Here is a 27,945-nt window from a genome sequence, read left to right on the forward strand (position 1 = left end):
TATACACAGAAAAATACAGTACATCTTTTTTGCAGGTGGTTGGTGGGGTAAAGGGAGGGAAGTCAAAGGAGCGCAACTTGCCTAAGGTCCCGTAAATGAATTTATAGCAAAACTGAGAATCAAACCGAGGACTTCTTGTTTTATAGCCCCAAATGCAACCTTTTGCACTTACACAGAAGTAAGTCTCAGGGTGGCGCTGTGGGTTAAACCACAGAGCCTAGGACTTGCTGATCAGAAGGTTGGCGGTTCGAATCCCCGTGACGGGGTGAGCTCCCGTTGCTCGTTCCCTGCTCCTGCCAACCTAGCAGTTCGAAAGCACGTCAAAGTGCAAGTAGATAAATAGGTACCACTCTGGCGGGAAGGTAAACGGCATTTCCGTGTGCTACTCTGGTTTGCCAGAAGCAGCTTAGTCATGCTGGCCACATGACCCGGAAGCTGTCCGCCGGCTCCCTCTGCCAATAAAGCGAGATGAGCGCCGCAACCCCAGAGGTGGTCACGACTGGACCCAATGGTCAGAAGTCCCTTTACCTTTAAGTCTCAGTGAGGCTTCTTCCAAGACAAGTAAAGCCACTCCTACTGCCCTGTGATCATGGGGTGAAGGAGGTCGGGATAAAAATGCGCGAAACAAATCAATCTTTGTGAGCTTTGTAACATTGCTGGGCATCTTTGCCAGCCTGTATAAAATGAACCATTCTGGTCTCATGGCCATGTGTTCCTCCTACTGCTTCACTCCCAAGGATGACAGCCAGCTTGCTCAACACAGACATGCGCCTTTTTGGGGGGGGTGTAGTGATTTTCTACAACATGTGCTCTGTTTGGATCACTCGCTGCTCTATGACATCATCGGGCTGGAACCTCTCAAACAACAGTTGCCACCCAAGTGGCGACGGTGGTGGTGAAAAACATGGCACTGGTGGAGAACCACTGATGTGAACTCTCGTGGCCCTGCTTCCACCAGCTGTAACACCTGAGCTGCCTTGGGGAAAATGGAAGCCCTGGTCTCCACTCCATCCCCATATTTCTGCTCCTAGCTGTACCTCCCCGTTGATGGTTCATCTCATCCTAGGCCCTCGAACGCCACCCAACAAGATCGCTGATCCCTACGGCTTCTGACCAAGTGAGTTGTGGTTCTGAGGGACTGGAAAAGGAGGTAGTCTTCCCTTGGTGCTCCTCCTGTTCCTTTGATTCTTTCCCCCTCCACTCGCTCTGGATGAAGGGCCATTGAAGAAGTGCTCAATGATTTCTTTTCCACCTCCAGTGAAGAGAACCTTGCTGTGTGGCCTTCATCTTTTCTGTTGACCTTTGACTTATCAGTTTTGGTTGCCATCCCTGCTAATGTGGAAGGAGTACATCTCCCTGCTGTGGTTCCTGGAAAATGGATGACATCATCAACAGAGTTGGCAGGTAATTGGAGCTCTTAAAGGTTACCCTGTGGGACGCGGGTGGCGCTGTGGTCTAAACCACAGAGCCTAGGGCTTGCCGATCGAAAGGTCCGCGGTTCGAATCCCCGCGGCGGGGTGAGCTCCTGTTGCTCTGTCCCAGCTCCTGCCCACCTAGCAGTCTGAAAGCACGTCAGAGTGCAAGTAGATAAATGGGTACCGCTCCAGCGGGAAGGTAAACGGCATTTCCGTGCACTGCTCTGGTTCTCCAGAAGCAGCTTAGTCATGCTGGCCACATGACCCGGAAGCTGTACACCGGCTCCCTCAGCCAGAAAAGCGAGATGAGCGCCACAACCCCAGAGTCGTCAGCGACTGGACCTGGTCAGGGGTCCCTTTACCTTTAAGTTTACCCAGCTATTGATATACCCCTAATTAGGGTGATCAACTTGCTTTTTGATAATACTTTATTCTCAAGAAGTCAGTCTAAACATTTTGGGATTGCCCTGCCCTTCAAGAAAGTAGGGTAAGGAAGGTGGCTCCTAGACCAAAAGTGCTTTTTCCTGTGTGATGTGAGGGAGAAGAGAAAGAACAATTCAGCTCTGTCTGAGCACCATCAGATCAAGGTAAAAAAGGTAAAGGACCCCTGGACGGTTGAGTCCAGTCAAAGGTGACTATGGGGTTGTGACGCTCATCTCACTTTTTTTTATATAATTATATTTTATTAATTTTCCATCAAAAGAAAATACAAATCACACCACATTACAACTTCTATAAATTTTTCCATTTTTAGACTTCCTTCAACCTCTCTGCCAATCATCTGAATTATATCTTCTTTAATTACACATTTCCAAGTTTTGCTATTGCCTTTATGCCTACCCCCCACTTCTATTTTCCTTTTTTACAATATTTCTTATTTTATTACAGAGCTTCTTTAAATGCCACTAACATTATTTCGTTATCACTTATACATTCCCAATACTCAACTAACTTTCCCCAGTCCTCAATGAACTTTTGATCTCGTAGATATCTGATCTTCCCGGTCAGTTTATCAAGTTCTGCATAGTCCATCAACTTCATTCTCCACTCCTCCAATGTTGGTATTTGTTCTTGTTTCCATTTCTGGGCCAGTAATATTCTTGCCACTGTTACTGCATATTGGAAAAGTTTATGATCCTTTCTATTTATTTCATTTCCAATGATTCCTAAGAGAAAGGCCTCTGGTTTCTTAGCAAAGACGCTCATCTCACTTTCAGGCCACAGACAGCTTTTGTCCGTTTGTCCACAGACAGCTTTCCAGGTCATGTGGCCAACATGACTAAACCGCTTCTGGCACAACGGGACACTGTGACAGAAATCAGGGTGCACAGAAATGCCATTTACCTTCCTGCCATAGCAGTACCTATTTAATAATAATAATAATAATAATAATAATAATAATAATAATAATAATACATTTTATTTATATCCCGCTCTCCCCAGCCGAAGCCGGGCTCAGGGCGGCTAACAACAATAAAATAATACAACATTCTAAAATCATTTCATTATAAAATTAATTCAAATCAAATTGATGGCAACCTTTGGGCTAGAGTTCTGTGAGGATTGCCAAAGGAGGGGGTCAGGCTGTGCCTTGGCCAAAGGCCTGGTGGAACAGCTCTGTCTTGCAGGCCCTGCGGAAAGATGTCAAGTCCCACAGGGCCCTAGTCTCTTGGGACAGAGCGTTCCACCAGATCAGAGCCACAGCCGAAAAAGCCCTGGCTCTAGTTGCGGCCAGCCTAACCTCTCTGTGGCTTGGGATCTTCAAGATGTTTTTGTTTGAAGAGCGTAAATTCCTCTGTGGGACATACCAGGAGAGGCGGTCCTACTTTATCTACTTGCACTGATGTGCTTTTGAACTGCTAGGTTGGCAGGAGCTGGGACTGAGCAACGGGAGCTCACCCCGTCTCAGGGATTCGAACCTTTTGATCAGCATGCCCAAGAGGCTCAGTGGTCTAGACAAGCACTGAGGTAGTGGGGAATGATACTATGAGCAACTATGAGTATATACAGTAATTCTGAAAAAAAATAGGAAGAGAAACAAAGACAAAAAGGAACAATTCCAAGAATAGAGGGGGATTATTTATGACAAATCCCAAGAGTCCTTACGTACTTCCTTCTACTTGTCACTTATTAAGTGTTATTTATGACATTTTTTGATCCCGAGTATATCAAGGATAAGGAAAGAACCGCTTCTTATGACCTGTGAAACATGAGGTTAATTTTTGGAATAAATTACCGGTCCCTTACTCTGTGTGCTGTTCTAGATGAGTGGTTCCCAAATCTCCCCATCTTCCTGAGGGTTTTGGCAGACCACTTAACAATGTGGTCTGTCAGGTAATGTGCTATATGATTTCTAATTGTATTTTGACACACAAGCTGCGGACTGTCTGAATGAAGCTTGTGAAACCAAGGCTCGCCCATATTGCCTATTCCCTTGTTGTAGTTTTTGTTGTTGCTGCTGGAGGTTTTTTTGCACATTCATGGTATCCTCACCACTAATGGCATTATCCAACTGTAATGGTTCTAGGCGTAAGTTGCCTTTACTCCTGGCTAGGTTGCATGGTTGAACCCTTTCTGTCAGGACAGCCTCAAGTTCCGTGGCTGCCTCAGTCGCTGGCAGAATCCGTCAGTGGGCGTTTCTTAAACCGCTTCCAGCATAGAAGCTGTTTGACGCCCAGTCTCCTCCCCCGTTGCCTGCGCGAAAGTTTTCTGCGCAAGGTGGGTGTGGGCAACGGAGTACTCGTACCCTCTCCGCTGGTCTCCTGCGAAGAGTCCTGGAGCCACCTCTCCGATTCCTCCATCTCCTCCCCTTCCCCACTGGTGTTACGCTGATTACCTTCCCCAGAGGATGGGCTATCCCTCCTTCTACTAGGACCCTCTCCACCATCGTCCGGGAGCCTCCTCTCCACCTCCCGCTCCAATGGCAGTTCCCTGACACCAACCATATTATAGTCTTGTGTTTTCATTCATGTTTGTCACTGGGCTTATTTTTCCTTCCCTCGCAGTCACCAACAAGACAAAAACGAGCAAGCTGAGGAGAAGAACAGACTCCAAGAGCTAAATGAGCAGGTCAAAGAGATCAGCGAACTTCAGGAGCCAAATTTCGAAGACGATAAACCCCCAGAAGTATCTGAGCAGGACCAGGAGAACATGCTACAAAACTTATATGACCAGGCCGAAGAGAGCAGTGAACTTCCGGCGCCAGATCTTGAAGAAATTAAAATCCAAGATCTATCTGAGCAGGTTGATGAGTACAAGCCAGAATACCTAATTGAGCAGGCTGAAGAGAGCAGTGAACTTACGGAGCCAAATGTCGAGGACAATAAAACCCAAGAATTAGCTGAGGAGCAGGACCAGGAGAACAAGCCACAAGGCCCAGATGAGCAGGCCAACGATGATAATCCTCAAGATCTAAAGGACAGGGTTGAGGAACGTGTGAAAACATCACTGCTGCACCTCCCTGGTAAAGAGCCCTCCCTATATCCTCTTTCCAGGATACCAGATTTTTATTTGGCAGAAGTGCAGGATGGACTACAAATCTCCCGTGCCTCTCAACCTCAATTGGATGAGTAAGTAACATTCTGGCATTGTGGCAGAAATCTTGTGCTTCACATTTGATTCCTTAAGTTGTCCCTAGCGTTGCCAACTTCAGCACCAAGTGGCAGCATCCAGCACCATCCTTTGTGTGAGGAATGTCCCAAATGGATTTACATTAATTTATTAACTTATAAAGAGAATTATATGAAAATGATGTATAGGTGGTATTTAACACCGGTTAAGTTGGCAAAAATGTACAAAACTGGAGAAAATAAGTGTTGGAAATGTAAAGAGGTAGAAGGCACGTTTCATCATATGTGGTGGCAACGTAAGATTATTAAAAAATTATGGGAAATTATATATAATGAGTGGGGGGGGGAGTTAAGAATAACCTTTGTTTAAAAAAACCAGAAGACTTTTTATTAGGTATTACAGGAATTGATCTACCTAAAGAATATAAGAATTTGTTTATGTATGCAACAACGGCCACCCAGATATTGCTAGCCCAGCATTGGAAAGAAGAAGTCGTCCCCACCAAGGAAGATTAGCAAATTAAGTTAATGGAGTATGCTGAAATGGCTAAATTAACCAGGAAACTTAGAAATCAAGATGACAAGAAATATAAAAAAATGGGAAATGTTTATTGCATATTTACAAAAGCAATGTACACAAGTTAATACATTAGCAGGATTAAAACAACAACACTTGAAATGTTATAGACAAGGTTTAAAATTGGAGGTAATCAGAGATAAAGACTTTGTTGACATGCGTGAATCAAAATAATACAAAGGAACCAGGATGGAAGGGGAAGGAAGTTGGGGGATTCAAGTTATCCCATAATATGGATTCAATACTGACTGTGTATATAGTTGTTTGAAATGTTTTATTTTATGCTTCTTTTTTTAATGCAAGGTTTTTGTTTTTGTGAGAAATAATATTTTTTTGTATAATATTTTTATTACCTTGCTAACCATTGCTCTCTTTTTTGGTAAAAGTAACATGAAGGGCTGGTATTCACATCTTGGGGTGGGAGGAACGTGTTGTGGGTTCCAGCGTGAAACAGCAGCTATGAGCAGCAAACAAGGAGAAGAGGTGACGACACCCTGTTCTGGTGAGTACTGTCAGGGCCGACTTTAACATATGCGCCACAAGGGTGCAAAGATCTGCCCAGCGCCCCCAAATTTAGTTAATTTCATGTGAATGGTGCCATTGAGAATGACAAGTGCCACCGTTGAGTCTGACAAACGCCGCCATTGTGAATGACAAGCACTGGCACGGCGTGATTTTGGTAAATGAGCGCACAAAGTCTAAAGTCCTTTAGTGAAACAGTAGGTACAGTGGTGCCTCGCAAGACGAAATTAATTCGTTCCGCGAGTCTCTTCGTCTAGCGGTTTTTTCGTCTTGCGAAGCAACCCTATTAGCGGCTTAGCGCTATTAGCTGTTTAGCGGCTATTAAAGGCTATTAAAGGCTTAGCGGATTAGCGGATTAGCTGCTAAAAGGCTATTAGCGGCTTAGCGGCTTAGAAAAAGGGGGTGGGGAGCGGAAAAAAATCTCAAGACTCGCAAGACATTTTCGTCTTGCGAAGCAAGCCCATGGGGAAATTCGTCCTGCGAAGCACATCGAAAAACGGAAAACCCTTTCGTCTAGCGGGTTTTCCGTCTTGCGAGGCATTCGTCTTGCGGAGCACCACTGTATACATTTTGGTAATACCTAGGTATATATGTATTTTGTTTTTCTAGCTTGATCAAAATTATTATTTCATAACAGGTAGATAGTTAAGAGCTTAGTGGTTTCAGCGGCAGGCATCCGGCGCCCCCCAGAATTCAGCTCTCGGGTGTCCCACACCCCTTGCACTCCTGGGTAAAGATGGCCCTTAGTACTATCACAAAACAAGGTTTTAAGAACTCCAGAGACCCTGCCTGAGCTCAACCAGTAGCTTTGTATGGGTGTTAAATAGGATGAGGGTCAGAACCATAGCTGTCAACTTTTCCCTTTTCTTGCGAGGAATCCTATTCGGAATAAGGGAATTTCCCTTAAAAAAAGGGAAAAGTTGCCAGCTATGGACAGAACAGATCCCCGAGCAGCTGCCACCCAGCTCAAATGCCAGGGTGTGTGTTAAGTTGTGGGCGAACATATCAGATGACACAGAGATTCTTCCAAAGCAGCTCTTTATTTGTAAGCTGGAACAGAACTAACTGAGGAGCTCAGTCAGCCTGCTTATATAGAGCTCCCGAACAATTGTAACTGTTGCAACTTTCTAAAACTATCCAATCACAGAACGTCACTTTTCGATCCTTCATTTGCATACAAACTATCCAATCACTGAACGTCACTTTCGATCCTTCATTTGCATAACTAGCTACAGTATCCCCCTGCTGGCCCAGGGTGAGAACATCAGTACATAACAGGGTGAGCTAAAATTCCTCTTGTCTGGGCTGAACTGTAAGCTGCTGTCTGAGATGAGCGAGGACCTGGGAAGGAAGCCAGTGGGTCTGAGCTGCAGCATTAAGTCAGAAATTGGGATGAAAGAGTGAGCCAAATAAAACACAGGGAAAGCTAAGTAGGCCTCATTGCTCAGGCAGCATCTAATTCTAACAGGAAGCTAGTTATAATCCTGTAAAAGAGGCTCAAAAGGCCACCCATTCTGAACTACTTAGGCAAACGCTCCAAAAAATAGCAGAACCACCCAAGAATATTGTCCGCAGTTACTGATACCAAATGCTGCTGAGAGATCCAGGTGAATCAACAGCACCATTCCGGCCCTGCCTTTCTCCTGAAGTAGGTTGACTAAGGAAGAAGCTGGCTTCCCTACCAGAGGATTGCAAGCTGTGGGGTGGGGAAAGAAGGGTGTTTTCCTCCTTTCAGAATTTCCTCAATTGCACCCTGAATTCGCTAACATCTAAGATGACCCTCTGCTCAGGCTAAAGCACTGCCCTCGCTATAAAAAGACAGTTTGAGGGGAATAGTTTTTGTTATGTATTCAGTGGTCTGTGTTTGCCTGAGCTTAAGTCTGGACAAAGGATTCTGAGCACCTGCGTTCTGATTCGATACATGATGTCCAGTCACAGAAAATTTCAGGATTTGGGCCTCTGCCACTGGCCCTTGAACCCTGAGTCGTGATTCGCAGCTTGGAAGTTTAGACAGCCAATCACATTGGGAGTGGGAGCAGCCCAGGCTTTCAGGAATGTATATAAGCAGTTGCTTTGCCCCTGTTTCCCAGTTTTGTAGTTCAAGAAAGATTCTTGCTGCTATCAATGTGTCTTGCCTTGTGGGAACCCACCAACACTTCAGTTTTCTTTTTCTTTCTTTCTTGTTTTTCAAAAAAATATATATTTGGTTTTACCGTATTTTTCGCCCTATAGGACGCAATTTTTCCCCTCCAAAAATGAAGGGGAAATGTGTGTGTGTCCTATGGGGTGAATGCAGGCTTTTGCTGAAGCCTGGAGAGTGAGAGGGGTCGGTGCGCACCGACCCCTCTCGCTCTCCAGGCTTCAGGAAGCTATCCGCAAGCCTTGCAAGCCTGGCGGGAGTTCCCGCGGGCTCGCAAGGCTTGCGGGAAGCAGCCTGCAGCCCGAAGCACGGGGCGCCCTCCGGAGTTGCCGCCGGGCTCGCAAGGCTTGCGGATAGCAGCCTGTTCTGGGGGCTGGGGGGGGGGAATAATTTTTTTTTATTCATTTCCCCCCCAAAAAAACGAGGTGCGTCCTACGGGCCGGTGCGCCCTATAGGGCGAAAAATACAGTTCATATTAGAATTTACAATCATACCACAACACATTTAAAAGTACAAGATTCCCATGAATCTCTGGACTTCCCACCTCCCCCTTTGTGGGTCCCATTGTTCAGCCTTTTCTGCTGCTGCATCTTTTATAATAATCCAAATTTTTATAACTCCATTATATCCATAGTTCTCGTTGCATTACAAGTGTTATTAAAATCCCGCTAACGATTTTAACTGTTTACAGTGGTCTCTAAGGTAAAGTAAACCTCCCCCATTCCTTATTAAAGCTTTGATTTTCCTGATTTCTGCTCTTTCTGCTCATTTTTGCCATTTCAACGTAGTCCGTCAACTTAATCTGCCATTCTTCCTGTTGAGAGGAGTAGTTTTCATTCATGCCTGTGACTGGACTAATTCTTTCTTCTTCCCTTGCTACAGAATTCCACAACACCAATCTAAAGATGGCAAACTCCCCGACCTGAAGGAGGAGGTCGAGGAAACTTCGGAGGGTCTGATGGTGACACCGACACAACAGCCTCAAGACAAAAAATTAAAGCCGCCTTCTATTACCACCATTGTGGATTTAAAACCGCAGTCCAAAAAGAAGCAGAAGGATTCCCTCTCCTACGTCTCTGCTAGATCCACTTATTCCATGTAAGCAGAAGTAGAGAGGTGGGACTGAAGATGGCCTACAGTTCATGTCTGAGCTCAGGAACCCTCCAAGTGCAGTGGCGTAGCGTGGGGGGTGCAGGGGGGGCCGGCCTCACCGGGCGCAACATCGGGGGGGGGCACTCGCACTCGCAGCTCTCTGCCCCTACCTGGCTCACTCACTCTCTCTCACTGCAGTGCTGGCTGTGCGAATCTGATCCGAGCCGCTGGGTCGCCGCCCACTGCGGGGGCATGCGGTGCGGTGCGGTGCGGAGGGGTTAGGGGGCACAAATTACTTGCCTTGCCCCGGGTGCTGACAACCCACGCTACGCCACTGTCCAAGTGTCTCTATTTTCCAGGGACAGCCCTGGATTTACAGACACCATCTTGGTTTCTGATTTGATCCCGGGATGTCCCACTTTTCTTTAGGATGTACCTACTTCCATCAGTGGAATGTTGTAGGATAAGGCAGGATGTCCCTCTTTTCATCAGAGAAATGTTGGCGGGCATGGAGTTAGGCAACTCACTGAACCGAGGAGATAAGTAACTACACAACCTTTAGAAGACATCTGAAGGCAGCCCTGTATAGGGAAGTTTTCAAATGTTTAATGTTTCATTATGTTTTTATATCTGTTGGAAGCCACCTGGAGTGACTGGGGCAATCATTATTATGGAATAGGTAAAGGGACACCTGACCATTAGGTCCAGTCGTGGCCGACTCTCGGGTTGCGGCGCTCATCTCGCTTTATTGACCGAGGGAGCTGGCATACAGCTTCTGGATCATGTGGCCAGCATGACTAAGCCGCTTCTGGCAAACCAGAGCAGTGCACGGAAACGCCATTTACCTTCCCGCCGGAGCAGTACCTATTTATGTACTTGCACTTTGACGTGCTTTCGAACTGCTAGGTTGGCAGGAGCAGGGGCCGAGCAACGGGAGATCGCCCCGTCACGGGGATTCGAACTGCCAACCTTCTGATCGACAAGCCCTAGGCTCTGTGGTTTAGACCACAGCGCCACCCGCATCCCTATTATGGAATAAGATGCCCCTATTTTCATCAGAGAAATGTTGAAGAGTATGAAGTTGTAAATACCCTCCTAAAGAAGGCCATCTTCTTCTTGCAATGATATAGATACACCAAGTATGTATCAGAATTAAGTTCCAAAGTGTCCTTTTTGAAGACAGATGGATAGAAGGAAGGAGAGAACATTCTCTGATGTGCTGCCATTTTCCACAGGCGATCCGTACAGAATTTGCCAGTGCCTTTAAAGGTCCCACTTCAGAGACCCCCTTCTCCCAAAGTAAAACCTGAAACTGTTGATAAAGGAACTCAGGTAAGATGAGTATTGACTTCTGCCAGACCAGTGAGATCGTGTGGGTCTACGCAGCCAATCCAGTGCAATGGGCGGGCGGGTTGGTGTTGCGTAGTGATGCATGGCATCGTGGCATGTTCACAGTTCAGGAAATCAAATCGCACAGCTCAGTGCGGCCAATGAAGTGGCAAACAGTATGCAGTTGAAATGCCACTGGCAGAATTTGAACACATATTGATAATGCTGGGTAATAAACGGGTGCTGCTTTTAATGGCCCCATAAGCAGCTGCCGCAGGCCCCTTGCATAATTCTTCTCTGTGGGGATGTGTTGGCTGCTTGAAAAGTTTGCAGCATAGCCCCCCAACCTGTGGGGAGGCGGTGCTCCCAACCATCCCACTGTGGCAGAGCTGGGGAGGTCCCATGGTCCTCCACCAGCCAGAATGGCCAATAGTCTGGGATGCCTGGCATTTCCCAGTGACAATTATTCACACATAAGAACTAGTCACACCATCTAGTAATATGCAGATTGGGCTTGCCGCATGGTCCTGGCCCCCTTCTACTCACTGAGCCAGTGTGGTGTAGTGGTTAAGAGCGGGAGTCTCGTAATCTGGGGAACCGGGTTCGATTCCCCGCTCCTCCACATGCAGCTGCTGGGTGACCTTGGGCCAGTCACACTTCTGTGAAGTCTCTCAGCCCCACTCACCTCACAGAGTGTTTGTTGTGGGGAGGAAGGGAAAGGAGAATGTTAGCCGCTTTGAGACTCCTGAAGGGGAGTGAAAGGCGGGATATCAAATCCAAACTCTTCTTCTTCTTCTTCTTCCCATGTGTTCACTGTATGCACAGTTGTTATGGGAATGTTAAGGATAGTAGGAAAGAATATATTGAATAAGTATTCTCCTTCCTTCACTCACACTAGTAACTGATGTAGCAGAGCAGATTCCCCTCAATACAGCTGGAAGCTAGTTTGCAGATTCGTTTGAATCTCTTCGTTAAGATTATTTCCTGGTGTCCCCTTTAAACCCTCTTAGAAGAATAAAGACACAAGAGTCGCTTCTGAGTAAAGTAACAAAAAGTTTACAATGGTACCTCAGGTTAAGTACTTAATTCATTCTGGAGGTCCATTCTTAACCTGAAACTGTTCTTAACCTGAAGCACCACTTTAGCTAATGGGGCCTCCTGCTGCTGCTGCTGCGCCCCCGGAGCCCGATTTCTGTTCTTATCCTGAAGCAAAGTTCTTAACCTGAAGCACTATTTCTGGGTTAGAGGAGTGTGTAACCTGAAGCGTATGTAACCCGAGGTACCACTGTACTCGCATTTCAGTTTCCCGAAAGGCAGGCTTTACTTAGTGGTTACATAAAGAAAGAGACTGTGAGTTCATCTCATATGGAGACTGAACTCATGTGCTGCTGGCTGAGAGCCAGCAGACAGCAAAATTGCATTTAGATAACAAAATGGCTGCAGGAAAGCAGCCCAGCAGCAAAAGAACAGCAAGACAGCAAGATAAAGACTGAGAAAATGGCTGCATGACTCGGCTATTTTATGGAGTCAGCCAAAGCCACAGCCATCTCCCAGATCACATGCAGTGGGAGTATGTTCCAGACCAGTGGAACAGGAAGTTACACTGACTGGATGTCCTCCTGCCTGTGCCCCTTCTAGGGAGATAAGGAATGTTGTCTTTGACTGCTCCAATGGATGACATCCCACAGTTGTCACCTGAAAATTGCTACTATAAGGACCTCTAAGATTGACAGTCGTAGCCGCTGTCAACTAACAAGAGTTCTTCATATATTTCAACAGTGGGGTAGTGATCAACATTGTTTGTCATCTTGGAATTGTCTTTTCTCTTGGGTTGAACAGTGCAAGCTGATGCTCATGCGGAAATTGCAGGTGCTTCCGAGGACGCCGTCCCCTCAGAGACGCCGTGTACAGAGAGCAAAGCCCCCAACCGCTGATAAAGCGACCCAGGTGGGAGCCGAAATCTTTGCATATAACAAGGTGAATCCGGGGCCGGCCTACCTGTGAGGCAAGGCGAGGTAACTGCCTCAGGCGGGAGGAACCACAAAGGCAGCAGATCTTACCTCCAAGGAATGCATTGGCCTGTGGTAGCAGCAACAGCTGTGGTGTGCTCCTTGGAGACTGGATCTGTCACCTCCTCAGCAGCACCCCCATACCTTCTTCGCAAATAGGAGGTGCTCCTGGTCTATTCTCACCCCTAGGGAGAAAATGGTGGGGGTCGCCCTCTGGGATCTCCTGGGCTCTGCAACCCCCAGCCATGTAGTTCAGGCCGAGTCCCCTTTTCTCCTAAAATGACATTTGATTTCCTTTTCAACCAGTGGATAAGGATGATTTGATTCCCTCTCTTGTTCCTGATGTACATACAGTGGTGCCTCGCAAGCCGAATGCCTCGCAAGACAGAAAACCCGCAAGACGAAAGGGTTTTCCGTTTTTCAATGCGCTTCGCAGGACGAATTTCTCTATGGGCTTGCTTCGCAAGACGAAAATTTCTTGCGATTCTTGCGATTTTTTCCGCTCCCCACCCCCTTTTTCTAAGGCACTAAGCTGCTAATAGCCTTTTAGCAGCTAATCCGCTAATCCCTTAAGCCTTTAATAGCCACTAATAGCCCTTAAACTGCTAATAGCGCTACTCCGCTAATGGGCTTGCTTCGCAAGACGAAAAAACCGCAAGACGAAGAGACTCACGGAACGGATTCTTTTCGTCTTGCGAGGCACCACTGTATTCACCTTTCTTTCCTGGCAATGAAAGGCACCATTTTATGGTTCACCCCACGTTCCAAAATGTATTGTGCCGGCCCTGCATGGCTCTAACCCTAGAAGCCCCCCCTTGTTAAGCTGCCTTCACTCCAAGTTCCCCTCAGTGTCCTACAGCAGGTACCTTCCCATTACCAGTGAATTAAACCATGGGACTGGTGCTGTTCTGCCAACAGAAGAACAGCCCTGGCTTTCCTAATAGCCCGTCACCTGCCCTTTGTTCTCCTAATGTCTCATCTCCCAGGCAATTGCCTCATCAGGAAAGTGGCCTGGTTTATATTTTAACATTTGCTGAATCCAGGGGTTCAGAATCTGTCACCCAGAAACTCATAACAACGTTGCCAACCTGTCATACCTTCAATTCCCGTTACCCTCCCTCTTTTACATGCAGAAAGCAGGACAGGTAAGTTATAGTGAAGAGAAGACGGAACTCAGGCTGCTTCAGTGATAGCAGAGAGCCACAAGAACTTGTTGATACTTCCTTCCAGGAAGAGCAGTATTACCTCATCTGTCCTGAGACCCAGTGTGGTGTAGTGGTTAAGAGCAGTAGTCTCGTAATCTGGGGAACCGGGTTCGTGTCTCCACTCTTCCACATGCAGCTGCTGGGTGACCTTGGGCCAGTCACACTTCTCTGAAGTCTCTCAGCCCCACTCACCTCACAGAGTGTTTGTTGTGGGGGAGGAAGGGAAAGGAGAATGTTAGCCGCTTTGAGACTCCTGAAGGGGAGTGAAAGGCGGGATATCAAATCCAAACTCCTCTTCTTCTTCTTCTAAGAGCCATTTTTTTTTGTACCCTCTTTTGTGGCAGAGTTAATTTGCATGCATGATATGGTTTGCCAGTCATAGGTTCCATACTTCATTATATATTTTTTCAGCTTAAAGACCAATTCTTACCCCGATCCATTGGGATGAGTAAGTTTGGATCTCTGGCTCAGTCAGCTTATTCCCAGCATAGCATGGGTTATGCCAGACAGAGGGCCTTTTTGGTAATGGCACCCTCTCTGTGGAACCCTTCAGAGGTGATGGAAATAAACAACTATCTGGCTTTCAGAAGACATCTGAAGGCAGCCCTGTTTTTAATGTTTGATGTTTTATTGAGTTTTAATTATTCTGCTGGGAGCTGCCCAGAGTGGCTGGGGAAACCCAGCCAGATGGGCGGGGTAAGAAGAAGAAGAAGAAGAAGAAGAAGAAGAAGAAGAAGAAGAAGAAGTTGATGATGATTCCCTGTCAACAGACATTATGCTGATGTAACTCCCTCTTTCAGCCAGTTCAGCTGAGACTGGTGGGTCTTTTGCTGGTGTAAGCCCTGAAAAATGGGTATTCTGAGGGAGGGGCAGGACTGGTCATGGGGGCAGGACTTATGCTGGATCCTGACTTGGTTCAGCTCAGTCATGTGACCTCAAAATAGGGCAGAACCTATGGCAGTGGAAAGGGTGCTGTTAAGTCAAGGTATGTTTTAAAGACTTCTTTCAGCCTCCTCTGCCAAACCTAGGCTGCATCAGCAAGCAGTACCTTTCATTCCTGAACAGAGGTTAAAATAAGGGTAATTTATGCTGGTTTAGCTGAAGACAGTGTAAGTTCCGCTGCTTTCTGTATACTTATGATCACACTGCATGGCCATTCATCACTTTTGGCAATGCTAATTCGCAGTTAGGGATGCCAGAAGGTATTGGTTTGCATTCCGACCTGAGTTTGTCCCACGCAGACCTTTTTTGCTCCGCTGCAATTCGGCTTCTGACGAAGAGCACAGTCTTTGTCTGCCTGTCCACTGTGGCAGACGTTTATGCAATTAAGCACATAATTAATTGTGTTAGTATTACATCATTCCACACCATTCATTACAGTGCAAATGAAAATCTATGCAACTGGAAAGGGGAATTTGTAATAAATTATGAATTGTTTGGGGACTGAATAAAATAGCAAATGCTGATATTTGCTGAATCGATTTCCATTCTGGACACAGGATGAATAATTTCTGCTCCTGCTTCCGTTGAATTCTCCGACTTCACTAAATGCAGTTGGTGATGCAATACTGACAAACTTACTCATAGAATATTTATCTTCCCCAACTAACTAGAAGCGCAACAACTTCAGCTGCTGTTTTGATAAGGCTACACACAGAGAAACACCAGCTTCCCAAAATCTCTCTCCAAGCTTTGGTTGTCACCATGAGATATCTTAAAGCCAAGAGATTTCTCCTTAATCTCAACCCCATCACTCCTTAACTATCTGAGATTGCTAGGCTGTAGCTCTGAGCATTTGCTGTAGCCACAACCTTGCCATCCTCACCAACAGATTAACTCCAACTATGGGAGGTTGGAGAAGAGACCGCCTGTTTTGATCAAAAAGAAGAAAACGGGGGAAACAACCATTAGCAAGACTTTTCCAAGCAAGACCAGGCCACCCATCTTGCGAAAAGAAAATGACAGCTGCTATGACAAGTAAGAATCCCTGGAATAGTTAAGACCAGTGCTTTTTTTTTTCCTGGGGGGACGCAGGGATACACATATCCCTAAACATTTTGTGAATCTTTGTATTTTTGTCCATTTGCTGTATTTATTTTTCCCAATTTGAACTATAAAATGGTGGTCTTCTTGAGTCAAAATGAGAGTACCCCCTAAACATTTTTTATTTCTTGTTAGGAAATAAACACTGGTTAAGACAAACTTCTCCACCCTTCCTCCATCAATTTATTTGGACACTTTCTCTGTATTGTTTTTTCGCACTTGCTAAAAGCTAAATTGTTTAGGCAAGCCTACCCAGATATGTAAGAGAGGCATGCAAGGAGGTGGGTGGGAGAATCAACTACCGTTTATATGTATACCTGGATTTATTTTTAAGGTCAGCTTGTTTTTATTTTTATTGATAACTTTAATGTATATTTTATATTCAGTGTAAGCCTCTTAGAGGTTTCTACAATTAAGAGGTATACCCATATTAGAAACGAATGCCTATTTAATTCTATTGCAACTCATCTTCTCCCATATTTATGCAAGTCTGCCAGCTCGGCTGTTCAGACCGGGAGACTCTCAAGTTTAGTGCTGATTTCTCATCAATTTGCCTCTGATCTTGTCAATTTCCTCAATCGAAGCAAAAGCCCTTAAGCAGTATAAGAAGAGGAAAAGCCCTGCTGGATCAAAGGCCATCTAGTCAAGAATATGTTCTCCCAGGGGCCAAAGAAAGATGCTCATGGGAAGCCAATAAGCAGAATTTGAACACATTACCACTTGTCTAAAATCTTGTTTGATGTGAAGAGTGTAAGAAAATATTTCCACTGGTTGGTCCGCCTCTTGCTCCTTCATTGGAGGGACTCAGTCACCAGTGGCAAACTTGGGCAGTAAGGTAGGTAAGGAGGCACCTGGCTTTAGGAAGGAGGCGGGAGGGCTCTGGCAGGGTCCTAGAGCCCTTCCACCTCCTTCCCAAAGCTGGGAAAGTGCTAACTAGGCTTTGGGAAGGAGCAAGGAGGACTCTGGGACCCTATCTCTTCCTTCTCAAAGGCCAGCACCTCACCTACCGGGCTTTGAGACGGTAGCTCCCATTCCGTGCTCACCATTCGCAGAGCCCTAAATCTGCCCCTGCAGTCATTCATGGAAGTCTGAGTTACCGGTAATTAAGCCACGCGGGTAGTGCTGTGGGTTAAACCACAGAGCCTAGAACTTGCCAATCAGAAGGTTGGTGGTTTGAATCCCCGCAACGGGGTGAGCTCCTGTTGCTCGGTCCCTGCTCCTGCCAACCTAGCAGTTTGAAAGCATGTCAAAGTGCAAGTAGATAAATAGGTACCGCTCCAGCGGGAAGGTAAACGGTGTTTCTGTGTGCTGCTCTGGTTTGCCAGAAGCAGCTTAGTCATGCTGGCCACATGACCCGGAAGCTGTATGCCGGCTCCCTCGGCCAATAAAGGGAGATGAGCGCCGCAACCCCAGAGACGGTCACGACTGGACCTAATGGTCAGGGGTCCCTTTACCTTTACCTTAAGTAACCACCATTTCTGCCTTCCACAGTATCTGCACGGAGGATTCCATGACTATTAAAAAGGGCAAGTGAGTATTCCAGACCCTTCTGTCCTGCCTTGACTTGACTCCCGGTTCTTTTATCTCCACCTTCCCTTGTGCATGTCAGGAGCTCGTCCTACATTCAAGTAGGACCCTGGCAGAGACACATGCCCGACTGGCATGTTCTCTCCCTCCTGGCCGTTCTTTCGGGACCTTCAAAAGCTTTCTTCAGCCCGAACATCACAGCGACCGATGCCAACAGACATCGGCACACTTAGGGATCCGCACAGTTTGTACAAATTCCGTGACAGACCTCAGCAACTCAGCATTTTGGCTAATCGACTTTACTTGCATATAAACGCACATGGAGCACTGCAACATGGCTCCCTCTCTCTCTAGCATCAGACAGCAAAGAGAAAGGACAAAGGACAATAGTCCCACTTCACAGAACACAGTAACACAAACATCCTGTCTCCATCACTTGCCACTCTGTGGAGTCAAAACATACACTGTCATGTGATAGACAACAATCCCATGACTGCAATCATGGAGCAGGAATTCTAACAGTGCAGGCTTGTTGGGCTCACCAGCTTTCCTCTGTTCTTCCTTTCTGCCATCTTGGTTCTGCCTCTTTCACAGCTTGTCTCACCGTTCATTTCCACAGGAATGCAGGAAAATGCAGCTGTCGCTTCTGGGAATTGAACCTGCAACTTTGGCATTATCAACACCATGCTCTAACCAACTGAGCTATGCCCATCCCACTGTCATCCCTCAGCGGACTCAAGCCACACTTAACTGAAGCTCAGAGATTCATAAAGCGGGAAATGGGATTAAATTGTGGTTTTACATTCAGTTCCGTCCTAAAGCTGTGGCAGGAATCACCAATGTGTTGTTCACAGGTGCACAAGCACCCACACAAATAAAATAAATACCAATTATGTTACAACACTGGATATGTTTACAAGCCCAATTCAAAGTTCTGGCTTTGACCTATAAAGCTCGTTATTGCTCCAGACACCAACATCTCAGGAAATGCCTCTCCTTATAGGAACACTCTTGGACACTAGATTTTCAACTGAGGTTCTTCTCCAGGTCTGCCCTCTGAGGGAGGCTCAGAGGGTGGTGGCCAGGGAGAGGGCCTTTTTAGTTGTGGCTTCCAATCTGTGGAAAGCTTTCCCAAGCGAGGTCTGCCTGGCGCCTTCACTGACATCTTTTTGGCACTTGGTATAGACTTATCTCCACCCACCCCCAGACATCTGATAGACAGATGATGTTATTGTAGTTATTAGTTTGATTCTGATCCCTCAGGGATCAACAAATGGGTCAAAATTAAGCAAAAATCATTTTAGTCATTCTGCATGTGTTTTGACAGGAAAGCTAAAGCTATCTACAATTTCCACATAACTGTTTATGAAGGGGAGAATGAAATGGATTCGATGTGTAAGGCGGGACCTAGATGGGAAGGTAATTCGTGTGTTTTTTTCTTTTCTTCATTTTTGATAATTTTATTAGTTTTCAATTGCAATCCAATAATAGCCTCATTATAACGATACCAATTTATAATACAATTATTAATATCAATAGTTCAAATACCGAATTATATAATGTGGATAAGGTGCCCCCCCATGTGCTAGAATTGATTATTTGCTTTATTTCTGCATTCCAAAATCTTATTAATTTCAATTACACTCCAGTCAAAATAGCAATCCCTTATACAATAACTGCAATATGAATAACTTCTAAACATGTTGACACATTAAATGATTTATAAAACTACAAGTGAGGAACTCAAACTATATCCTCGTTATTCCTGTGTGTGGCAATTATTCTGTCTGTGGTGTTTTTTCCTGTCCTTGTGATATGTTGTGTCTTTCTTCCCCCCAGTTGTGGCTGTTCTGCAGGTAATTAATGTATTCTTGCCCTGACAAGAGAAATCTGTGCGGCTGAAAAATCTGCAGATTTCCTAACAGAGAAACATTTACCATATTTTTTGCTCTATAAGAATCACTTTTCCCCTCCTAAAAAGTAAGGGGAAATGTGCGCGCGTCTTATGGAGCGAATGCAGGCTGCGCAGCTATCCCAGAAGCCAGAACAGCAAGAGGGATTGCTGCTTTCGCTGCGCAGTGATCCCTCTTGCTGTTCTGGTTTCTGAGATTCAGAATATTTTTTTTCTTGTTTTCCTCCTCCAAAAACTAGGTGCGTCTTATGGCCTGGTGCGTCTTATAGAGCGAAAAATACGGTGCTTATTTCGATTTATAAGCCTACACAGTCCCAAGAACATAGAGTGGGGAATAAATCTCCACCTTTTGTATCTTTACCCAAATGTGATTGGAGAGATAGCGACAACATGAAAGCAAATCAGAGCTACATTAAAGTGTAAGGTGCTTTTATCTTTTTAATTCAAGCATCCTGAGATGTGGAGAGCTTTTTGACATCACAAGCTTCAATCATTTCCCAGACCCATTTAAGTGCCACCATTTTGAAAGGCAGAAAGTACACAGAGTGATAATTGTGTAATTCACAGTAGTAAGTCTTTTCCCTCTGCCCCAAATGCTCTGGGTCTGAATCTGTGTGTATGTACACACACACACATCACTGAAACTCAGGAGAGCATTTCATGCGCGTAACCCACAAAAGACTATGTGATAAATATGTTAGTCTTTGTGGTGCTGTAAGATTTCAAGCCCCATTGATTTGGGTGGGGCCTAAACACAACCTGGACTGGATCTAAGCCACTGCATTTGAATATAGCACAGGTTTTGTGTTCCAATTCGGGGGGGCGGGCATTGATCCATCTAGCTCATTATTAGCTACTTTGATTGGCAGTGGATCTCCAGGGATTCAGATGGGTCTCCCAGCCCTGCTTGGTGATGCTGAGATGCTGAACCACTGAACCTGGGGTTTTCTGCATGCAAATACTCTACCACTGAACCGCGACGCTGATGGCGCTGTGGTCTAAACCACCGAGCTTCTTGGGCTTGCTGATCAGAAGGTTGGCGGTTTGAATCCCTGCAACGGAGTGAGCTCCCGTTGCTCTGTCCCAGCTCCTGCCAGCCTAGCAGTTCGAAAGCACACTAGTGCAAGTAGATAAATAGGTACTGCTGTGGCGGGAAGGTAAACGGTGTTCCCGTGCGCTCTGGTTTCTGTCACGGTGTTCTGTTGCGCCAGAAGTGGTTTAGTCATGCTGGCCACATGACCCGGAAAGCTGTCTGTGGACAAACTCCCTTGGCCTGAAAGCAAGATGAGCGCTGCAACCCCATAGTTGCCTTTGACTGGACTTAACCATCCAGAGGTCCTTTACCTTTTACCTTTTTACTCTACCACTGAGCTAGAACCCTTCCCCCAAAGTTTTTTGCCTCTTGTTCTTTTTCCCAATCAGTTCCAGAAACCAACGCACTCTCATCCTTACTTTTCAGAGTCTGCATCCTCTTCAGGGCTCTCCAAGGCCTGCACTGTTTTCAGCACACTTAAGTCTGGAATGATTCACACCAGCGATCTCCTCTTGACTTTGCACACCCTGGGCATCCTAGTGACCAATGCTGAAATGCATCGGACACTTAGGCATGTCAAGGTGACCGGTATGTGACAACCTTCATCCTCAGATCTGTGGTTTTCCCTGGCAGTTGTTTTACCTTCATTGGATGCAATCTTGGGGAACTCTGATATGCCCAGAAGCCCTGTTGAAATCCGACTGCTATATGAAAACAGCTACGTTCACTGATTTAAGTGTGTCAGATCCTGCTCCTGCACAGTTGAGGGTGGGGTGAACAGACTGAAGGACAATTTGTGTTCCACAAGAACAAGTTTCTTTATACCTTGGCCACCGAGACCATATAATGCCGGTCCTGAAAGACCTACATTGGCTCCCAGTACAGTGGTACCTCAGGTTACATATGCTTCAGGTTACAGACTCATCTAACCCAGAAATAGTACCTCGGGTTAAGAACTTTGCTTCAGGATGAGAACAGAAATCGTGCTCCAGCGGTGCGGCAGCAGCAGGAGGCCCCATTAGCTAAAGTGGTGCTTCAGGTTAAGAACAGTTTCAGGTTAAGAACGGACCTCTGGAACGAATAAAGTACTTAACCCGAGGCACCACTCTACGTTTCTGAGCACAATTCAAAGTGTTGGTGCTGATCTTTAAAGCCCTAAACGGCCTTGGCCCTGTATACCTGAAGGAGCGTCTCCACCCCCATCATCCAGCCTGGTCCAGCTCCGAGGGCCTTCTGGCGGTTCCCTCCCTGCGAGAAGTGAAGTTACAGGGAACCAGGCAGAGGGCTTTCTCGGTAGTGGCACCCACCCCATGGAATGCCCTCCCATCAGATGTCAAGGAAATAAACAGCTATCTGACTTTTAGAAGACATCTGAAAGCAGCCCTGTTTCGGGAAGTTTTTAATGTTTGATGTTTTATTCTGTTTTTAATATATTGGGAGCTGCCAGAGTGGCTGGGCGGAGTATAAATAATAAATTATTATTATATTATCATAAGCCTAAACCGGAAGACTTTACAAATATCAGGGTGGCAGGTAGAGAAATAGCTGAGCTGCTAAATGACCTGCAAATCTCCATTTTGAAAGTTCTTTTGTCTCCCAAATTTCATGAAGTGTGGATGTAAATGAAACTCTCTCCTGAAGGGAGAGTAAACATCTTAAGGCCAATGAAGGATGGAAAGCAGGCTGTGGGGAGAAACTATTTCTAGGTCTGCTTGGATTATTTCATATTTTCTAAGTTGTTGAGCCTGTGCTGGACAATATATGGATAATTTGGATGTATCTGTGATGCTTATGTTCTGTTTTCGAAGAGTTCTGCAAGTCAAAGTTTGAATAATATTTTTCTGGGCCTGGACAATGTTTTCTTCCAAAGGAGCCAGTTTGTATGCTTCCGGTCACTTCAAACTGCACAGTATTAATTTCTGTAACAGAAACACCTGAATAGTTGCACAAAACTAGGTTTCGATGTGATGCGCCTACACATACTTCAACTCAGCTTCTGTGTCTTTCTCCGTTACAGCATCTGGGACTCTGGATTTCTCTGAATTCTTGGAAGTTGTGAACAATACCTCGCCTTTCACAGACACTGAGGGTATGATAAGGGAAACTGAGGGAGCGAGGGGAAAGATGGCCGCTTTCCTATTGTTGCTCTCTATGTCACTCTCTGTCTGCATTCCTGTCAACTGTTTCTCTCTCCTCCACCCTCTCTGCACAAACTAAAAGTGTTATGTACTGAAGTTCTCACCCTGGGCCAGCAGGGGGATACTGTAGATAGTTCAGGTGCACATAGGCAAATAAGGGATTGAAAGTGACGTTCAGTGATTGGATAGTTACAGAAAATGGTTACTGTTGCATTCTAGTGGAGCTCTATATAAGCAGGCTGGCTGAACCCTTCAGTTCAGTTCAGTTCTGGCCTGTGAATAAACAAGAGCTGTTTGAAGAATCGCTGTGTCGTCTGATATGTTCACCCACAACTTAACACAAAAGATTTATCTATTGTTGCAGTTGCTGATGCTGCTTTACAAAATCATACTTTGTGCCAATCTGGATGTCTGGCCTTTTGGGGGTCAGTTTTATTTCAGTGGCAGAGCTGAAGTTGAAGGCTGAGCTGTGGGTTTGTCCACCCAACACCAGCTTACCTCGATGGGACTGAATTTGGGTGGGGTAGCAGCAAGGTGGGGGTCACCTCAGCAAATTGGTAGGAGCACCATATTGGCTCCATCGATCTGCCCAGGCAGCCTAAACAACATCACCTGGCAATTAAAGGTTGAAAGTAATTTCTTTTTTCTTTTTTCTTTTTTGAATTTGCATTTTATTTATTTGTTAACATTCTTATATTACATCGGTAAATGTCATATTACATTACAGGACTTACTATAATGTAATTTCCAACATGTATACAAATTTATATACAAATTTTATATACCTAGAAAGAAAAGGAAACAAAAAAGAAAGAAAGAACAAAGAGAAAAAACAAAAACAATCCCCAATCATATACATACCAACACACTAGACTTCCTGTCTTTCCCGTTGTATATTCCTTTTTTACAAATGAATGTACTCTTATTATTGTATATTTCTTTACATATTATCTAATACATTGCTATATCAATATGTGCTCTTAGTCTTATTTCTCAACTCAGTCTCACTCCAATGTCAATCAAATGCTAGCATAGCGAACCTTTACTGTATTTTTGAACATATGTTTTATATCTATCCCACTTTTCCATAATTTTTTGTTTTGAATTGCTTCTCAGGGTATTTGTTAACCGCTCCATTTCAGCAAATTCTTGAAGTTTGTAATGCCAGTCTGTTATTGTCGGGGCTTCTTGTTCCTAAAGGTTGAAGGTAATTTCAGGCTCAGTAATTGTTCTCCTTTCTCTCCCATGTGCATCCTTTAGATTTCCAGACTATTCTTTGGATTTTCAGGAAAATAAATAAAGGTATGGTGGCCGTTGATGACTTGGAAACAGTCTTGATAGGCCTGGGAGTCAACTTGAACAACGAGGAGATACAACAGGCGCTGCGATGCACAGAAGTTAGTGAGTATCACTCTGCAACAAGTTGCAGAAAGCATATCAGACATGGTATTAGAATAATAATAATAATAATAATAATAATAATAATAATAATAATTTATTATTTATACCCCGCCCATCTGGCTGGGCTTCTCCAGCCACTCTGGGCGGCTTCCAACAAAATATTAAAATACCGTAATGCATCAAACATTAAAAGCTTCCCTAAACAGGGCTGCCTTCAGATGTCTTCTAAAAGTCTGGTAGTAGTTGTTCACTTTGACATCTGGTGGTAGGGTGTTCCACAGGGAGGGCGCCACTGCCAAGAAGGCCCTCTGTCTGGTTCCCTGTAACCTCACTTCTCACAATGAGGGAACTGCCAGAAGGCCCTCAGCGCTGGACCTCAGTGTCTGGGTAGAACAATGGGGGTGGAGACGCTCCTTCAGATATACTGGACCAAGGCCATTTAGGGCTTTAAAGGTCAGCACCAACACTCTGAATTGTGCTTGGAAACGTACTGGGAGCCAATGTAGGTCTTTCAAGACTGGTGTTATGTGGTCTTGGCGGCCGCTCCCAGTCACCAGTCTAGCTGCCGCATTCTGGATTAGTTGTAGTTTCCAGGTCACCTTCAAAGGTAGCCAAATAAAACTTGTGGAGGTGTCTGTTGGTCATTTATTCATCCAAACTGGTGCTGGAACTGGAAAATCTGGCCAGTTCTCCATTTCTTTTGATGTCAACAGAAGTTCTTGTTTGATGCTTCATATCCAGTTGTGATTCCTCTTCAAGTTCTCTTCTCACTTTTAAACCATGAAAGAAATTCTAGGCTTGGAGGGGTGCTATTCTTGTGTCTCAGCCTTCCCTCTCGCTTTGCCCAACTTTTGAAAATATTTGCTTATTTAAGACACATGCAACAACATGCCCTTCTGCAAAACCATGATGAAGGCAAATATGTCAACAATTATCCATGGATCACTACATTAAAATAAAATAAAAATAAATGTGCCCTCCAAAATTAATTATTTGAACAATCGTAGGCAAAATTTTAAAGAAACCTATTATCTCAAAAGGTCTTTTTTACATGATAAGCTGAAACGAACTAGACCTTTCTCAGGAAACATACATTAACATACATTTTGTTTGTAGAGAATGGGAATGTGGACATTTTGAGCTTCCTTCAGACTGTATGGGGACTGCAAAGAGGCTTTGAGGAAGAAGGTGGGTTGCCTAGTGCTTTGGCTAAACGATATCATTTTGACATAGTATGGTTTCCATTTATAACTTTTATAGCCAATGATATTGAATGGGGGGGGGGTTGGACTAAATGATCCACAGGGTCCCTTCCAACTCAATAATTCTATGATTGTACATACCTACAATGACTCATGCACTGCTACGGAGGGGGTATTTGCCTTCCCATCATGGAGTCATAGAATCATAGAATCATAGAGTTGGAAGAGACCACAAGGGCCATCGAGTCCAACCCCCTGCCAAGCAGGAAACACCATCAGAGCACTCCTGACATATGGTTGCCAAGCCTCTGCTTAAAGACCTCCAAAGAAGGAGACTCCACCACACTCCTTGGCAGCAAATTCCACTGTCGAACAGCTCTTACTGTCAGGAAGTTCTTCCTAATGTTTAGGTGGAATCTTCTTTCTTGTAGTTTGGATCCATTGCTCCGTGTCCGCTTCTCTGGAGCAGCAGAAAACAACCTTTCTCCCTCCTCTATGTGACATCCTTTTATATATTTGAACATGGCTATCACATCACCCCTTAACCTCCTCTTCTCCAGGCTAAACATGCCCAGCTCCCTTAGCCGTTCCTCATAAGGCATCGTTTCCAGGCCTTTGACCATTTTGGTTGCCCTCCTCTGGACACGTTCCAGTTTGTCAATGTCCTTCTTGAACTGTGGTGCCCAGAACTGGACACAGTATTCCAGGTGAGGTCTGACCAGAGCAGAATACAGTGGCACTATTACTTCCCTTGATCTAGATGCTATACTCCTATTGATGCAGCCCAGAATTGCATTGGCTTTTTTAGCTGCCGCGTCACAGTCTCCTTTTGTCTGCCCTAGGACTAATGAGTGCACGGGCCCCCAAGATTTTGACTTCCTGGGGGCCTCCACAGGGTTTCATCTGACACTGCTTGGGCAAGGTGGGGTGCATGGGGGGAAACCCAACTGCAGTAGCAGCAGCCCTTGCTCTGGCTTCTCCTAGAACAGGACAATCGAATCTGGCCCACAATATCGATTTAGTTGGCATTTTTATTTTGGTTCTGTGATAGGAATTTTGACGTCTTAGATATATGTTAAATGTTCATAAGTGTACCAACCAAGCACATACATAGATCAGCACAGGAAGACCGACCTGAAACCATTTTGATTCCCAAACTGAGCAAATGTTTTCTCCGCAAGGTCAAAGTGGGAAACCTCCCCATTGTCTCTTTCCTCACAAATCCTGTCTTAAGGGCACATTTAAGATATGAATAGGGTGTGAGCCTGCGACCTGGCCCAGGAACTAAGTATTTATCATTACAAAAGACTGGCCAGGCTCCCCAGGCAATCCAATCAAGCAAGCAAGGTATCCAATCAAGTAACCTGCCAGACAGGAGATAAACAGCGACAGGAGAAAAACAACATTTAAATTTCTGTTTTAGACCACATTTTCTGTGATTTAGGGATGATGTTTCTGGGGGTGGTCTTGATCTACAGGGTGGCAATTTCCAAAGTCTATATAAAGGCTTGCGCACCATTGTTCTGGGTTCCTCCTCTCTCTTGTGTGTGGTGAGTGAGGACCCTGTTGCAACAGATCAATAAAGATCAGGCTTACTAGCTGCTTTGCTTCTCAATATTCTCCGGTTGGCCTCTGTTATTTTCTCCTACCAATAGGGAACCTACATAAGGACTCTATATGGGCTCTAGGATACCCCATAAGGGAAAAAAGGCAGGTTTTGTTTACAACAGTTCCCTGCGGCTTGTTCATCCTTCCCATACTTGTTGCTGTTTCCAATAAAGGTGTTGCATGTCTTGCTCTGAGGATCAGCTTTAAAAATCAACATCAAGGGGGTGTTTTGGAAGTCAGAGATGTAATGACATAGCACCGTGTTTGTGGAAGCCTTCACGACGAATGATCTTTCTGCTTCTCCCCATCAGGTTTGCAATATGAATGCGACGCCATGGACGCGAGCCCTTTCCGTGATGTGACTGAGCTTGTCAATGCAGACGCTCGATGGAGAAAGAAATACTGCGATGAGGATTTCATCGCTGCCAAGTGCCCCATCCCCCTGATGACATTGTCATGTTCAAATAAAGACCTTGTTTTTGCCCCACCAAAGAGAAGGTTGTCCTGGAAGTCTGACCAGAAGAGGCCCAGCACTGTCATCTCATCCAATGAGGGAGATAAAGGCAGTGGCATCAAGCTAACAAAATCTCAGTCGGATGCTACTGACCTGAGAAGTACCAGATCTACATCTTCTGTGCATAACGCAGAGGGGGGAGATAAAGACCATGACGCCATGGAGGTGACAGAGGCACAGACAGGCTCTAATGGCCAGACAGACACCATCCAGGAAGAAGAAGAAGAAGAACAATAACGACAAAAAGAAGTAAAGCCATGACTACATTGAGGAGACAAAGTCCTCATCAGACTTTAAGCCCTCAAAGTAAGGGTGCTTTGCATCCTCAAGGCACCTTTCTATCCAAGTGAGTTTAACTGATAAAAGATCTTTGGTTTCCTGTTTGGCAGAAATTCTATTTAGAAAAACTCCCCAAACCAGATACAGTTACTCCTCCTGATCAAGTACAGGGGAATCTTTGGAGTGTGTCTCATTGCTTCTCTGCGCCAGGCCATGATATGCGCCGCTGAAGCCTATTTCCAGAATGGAAGCCAGGTTCGCATGGGGAGGGGACTCGATGAACGACTTGTTGGCAGACTTCAATAAAGTCTAGCAGACCTGTTTCTCCAAACCATTCTCTTCTGCTTCTTAAAAATAAACAAAAACCTTAGCCTATTTATCTCTGCTGCTGCTGCTGTCATCTTTTTGCAAAGTGCATTTGAAACCAACA

At 45.3% G+C, this 27,945-nt stretch overlaps 1 protein-coding gene across 2 annotated transcripts; it reads left to right on the forward strand.

Moving 5' to 3' along the window:
• The first annotated feature begins 853 nt into the window (after nt 1-853).
• Nucleotides 854-27,890, forward strand: LOC310661487 (uncharacterized protein). Of its 2 annotated transcripts, XM_083407703.1 has the most exons (14): nt 854-1,117; nt 1,259-1,404; nt 4,421-4,984; nt 9,106-9,321; nt 10,551-10,647; nt 12,484-12,591; nt 15,690-15,835; nt 17,393-17,431; nt 18,756-18,847; nt 20,800-20,961; nt 22,391-22,462; nt 23,772-23,912; nt 25,029-25,100; nt 27,034-27,890. In XM_083407703.1, exons 2-14 carry the CDS (start codon nt 1,376-1,378, stop codon nt 27,471-27,473), a joined length of 2,178 nt encoding a protein of 725 aa, XP_083263829.1. In that variant the 5' UTR covers nt 854-1,117; nt 1,259-1,375; the 3' UTR covers nt 27,474-27,890. The 2 variants fall into 2 exon arrangements, with proteins under 2 accessions (XP_083263829.1, XP_083263828.1); XM_083407702.1 differs by having other exon boundaries at nt 854-1,404.
• The last annotated feature ends 55 nt before the right edge of the window (nt 27,891-27,945 follow it).

Source organism: Podarcis tiliguerta (assembly GCF_965153285.1).
Source record: "Podarcis tiliguerta genome assembly, chromosome: 13".
NCBI lineage: Eukaryota > Metazoa > Chordata > Lepidosauria > Squamata > Lacertidae > Podarcis > Podarcis tiliguerta.

Coding starts and splice junctions, on each gene's coding strand:
- LOC310661487 (XM_083407702.1), top strand. CDS start 1,376: ATGGATGACATCATCAACAGAGTTGGCAG. Junction 9,322..10,550: donor GCTAGATCCACTTATTCCAT/GTAAGCAGAAGT, acceptor CATTTTCCACAG/GCGATCCGTACAGAATTTGC. Junction 18,848..20,799: donor GGCGGGACCTAGATGGGAAG/GTAATTCGTGTG, acceptor CTTACTTTTCAG/AGTCTGCATCCTCTTCAGGG.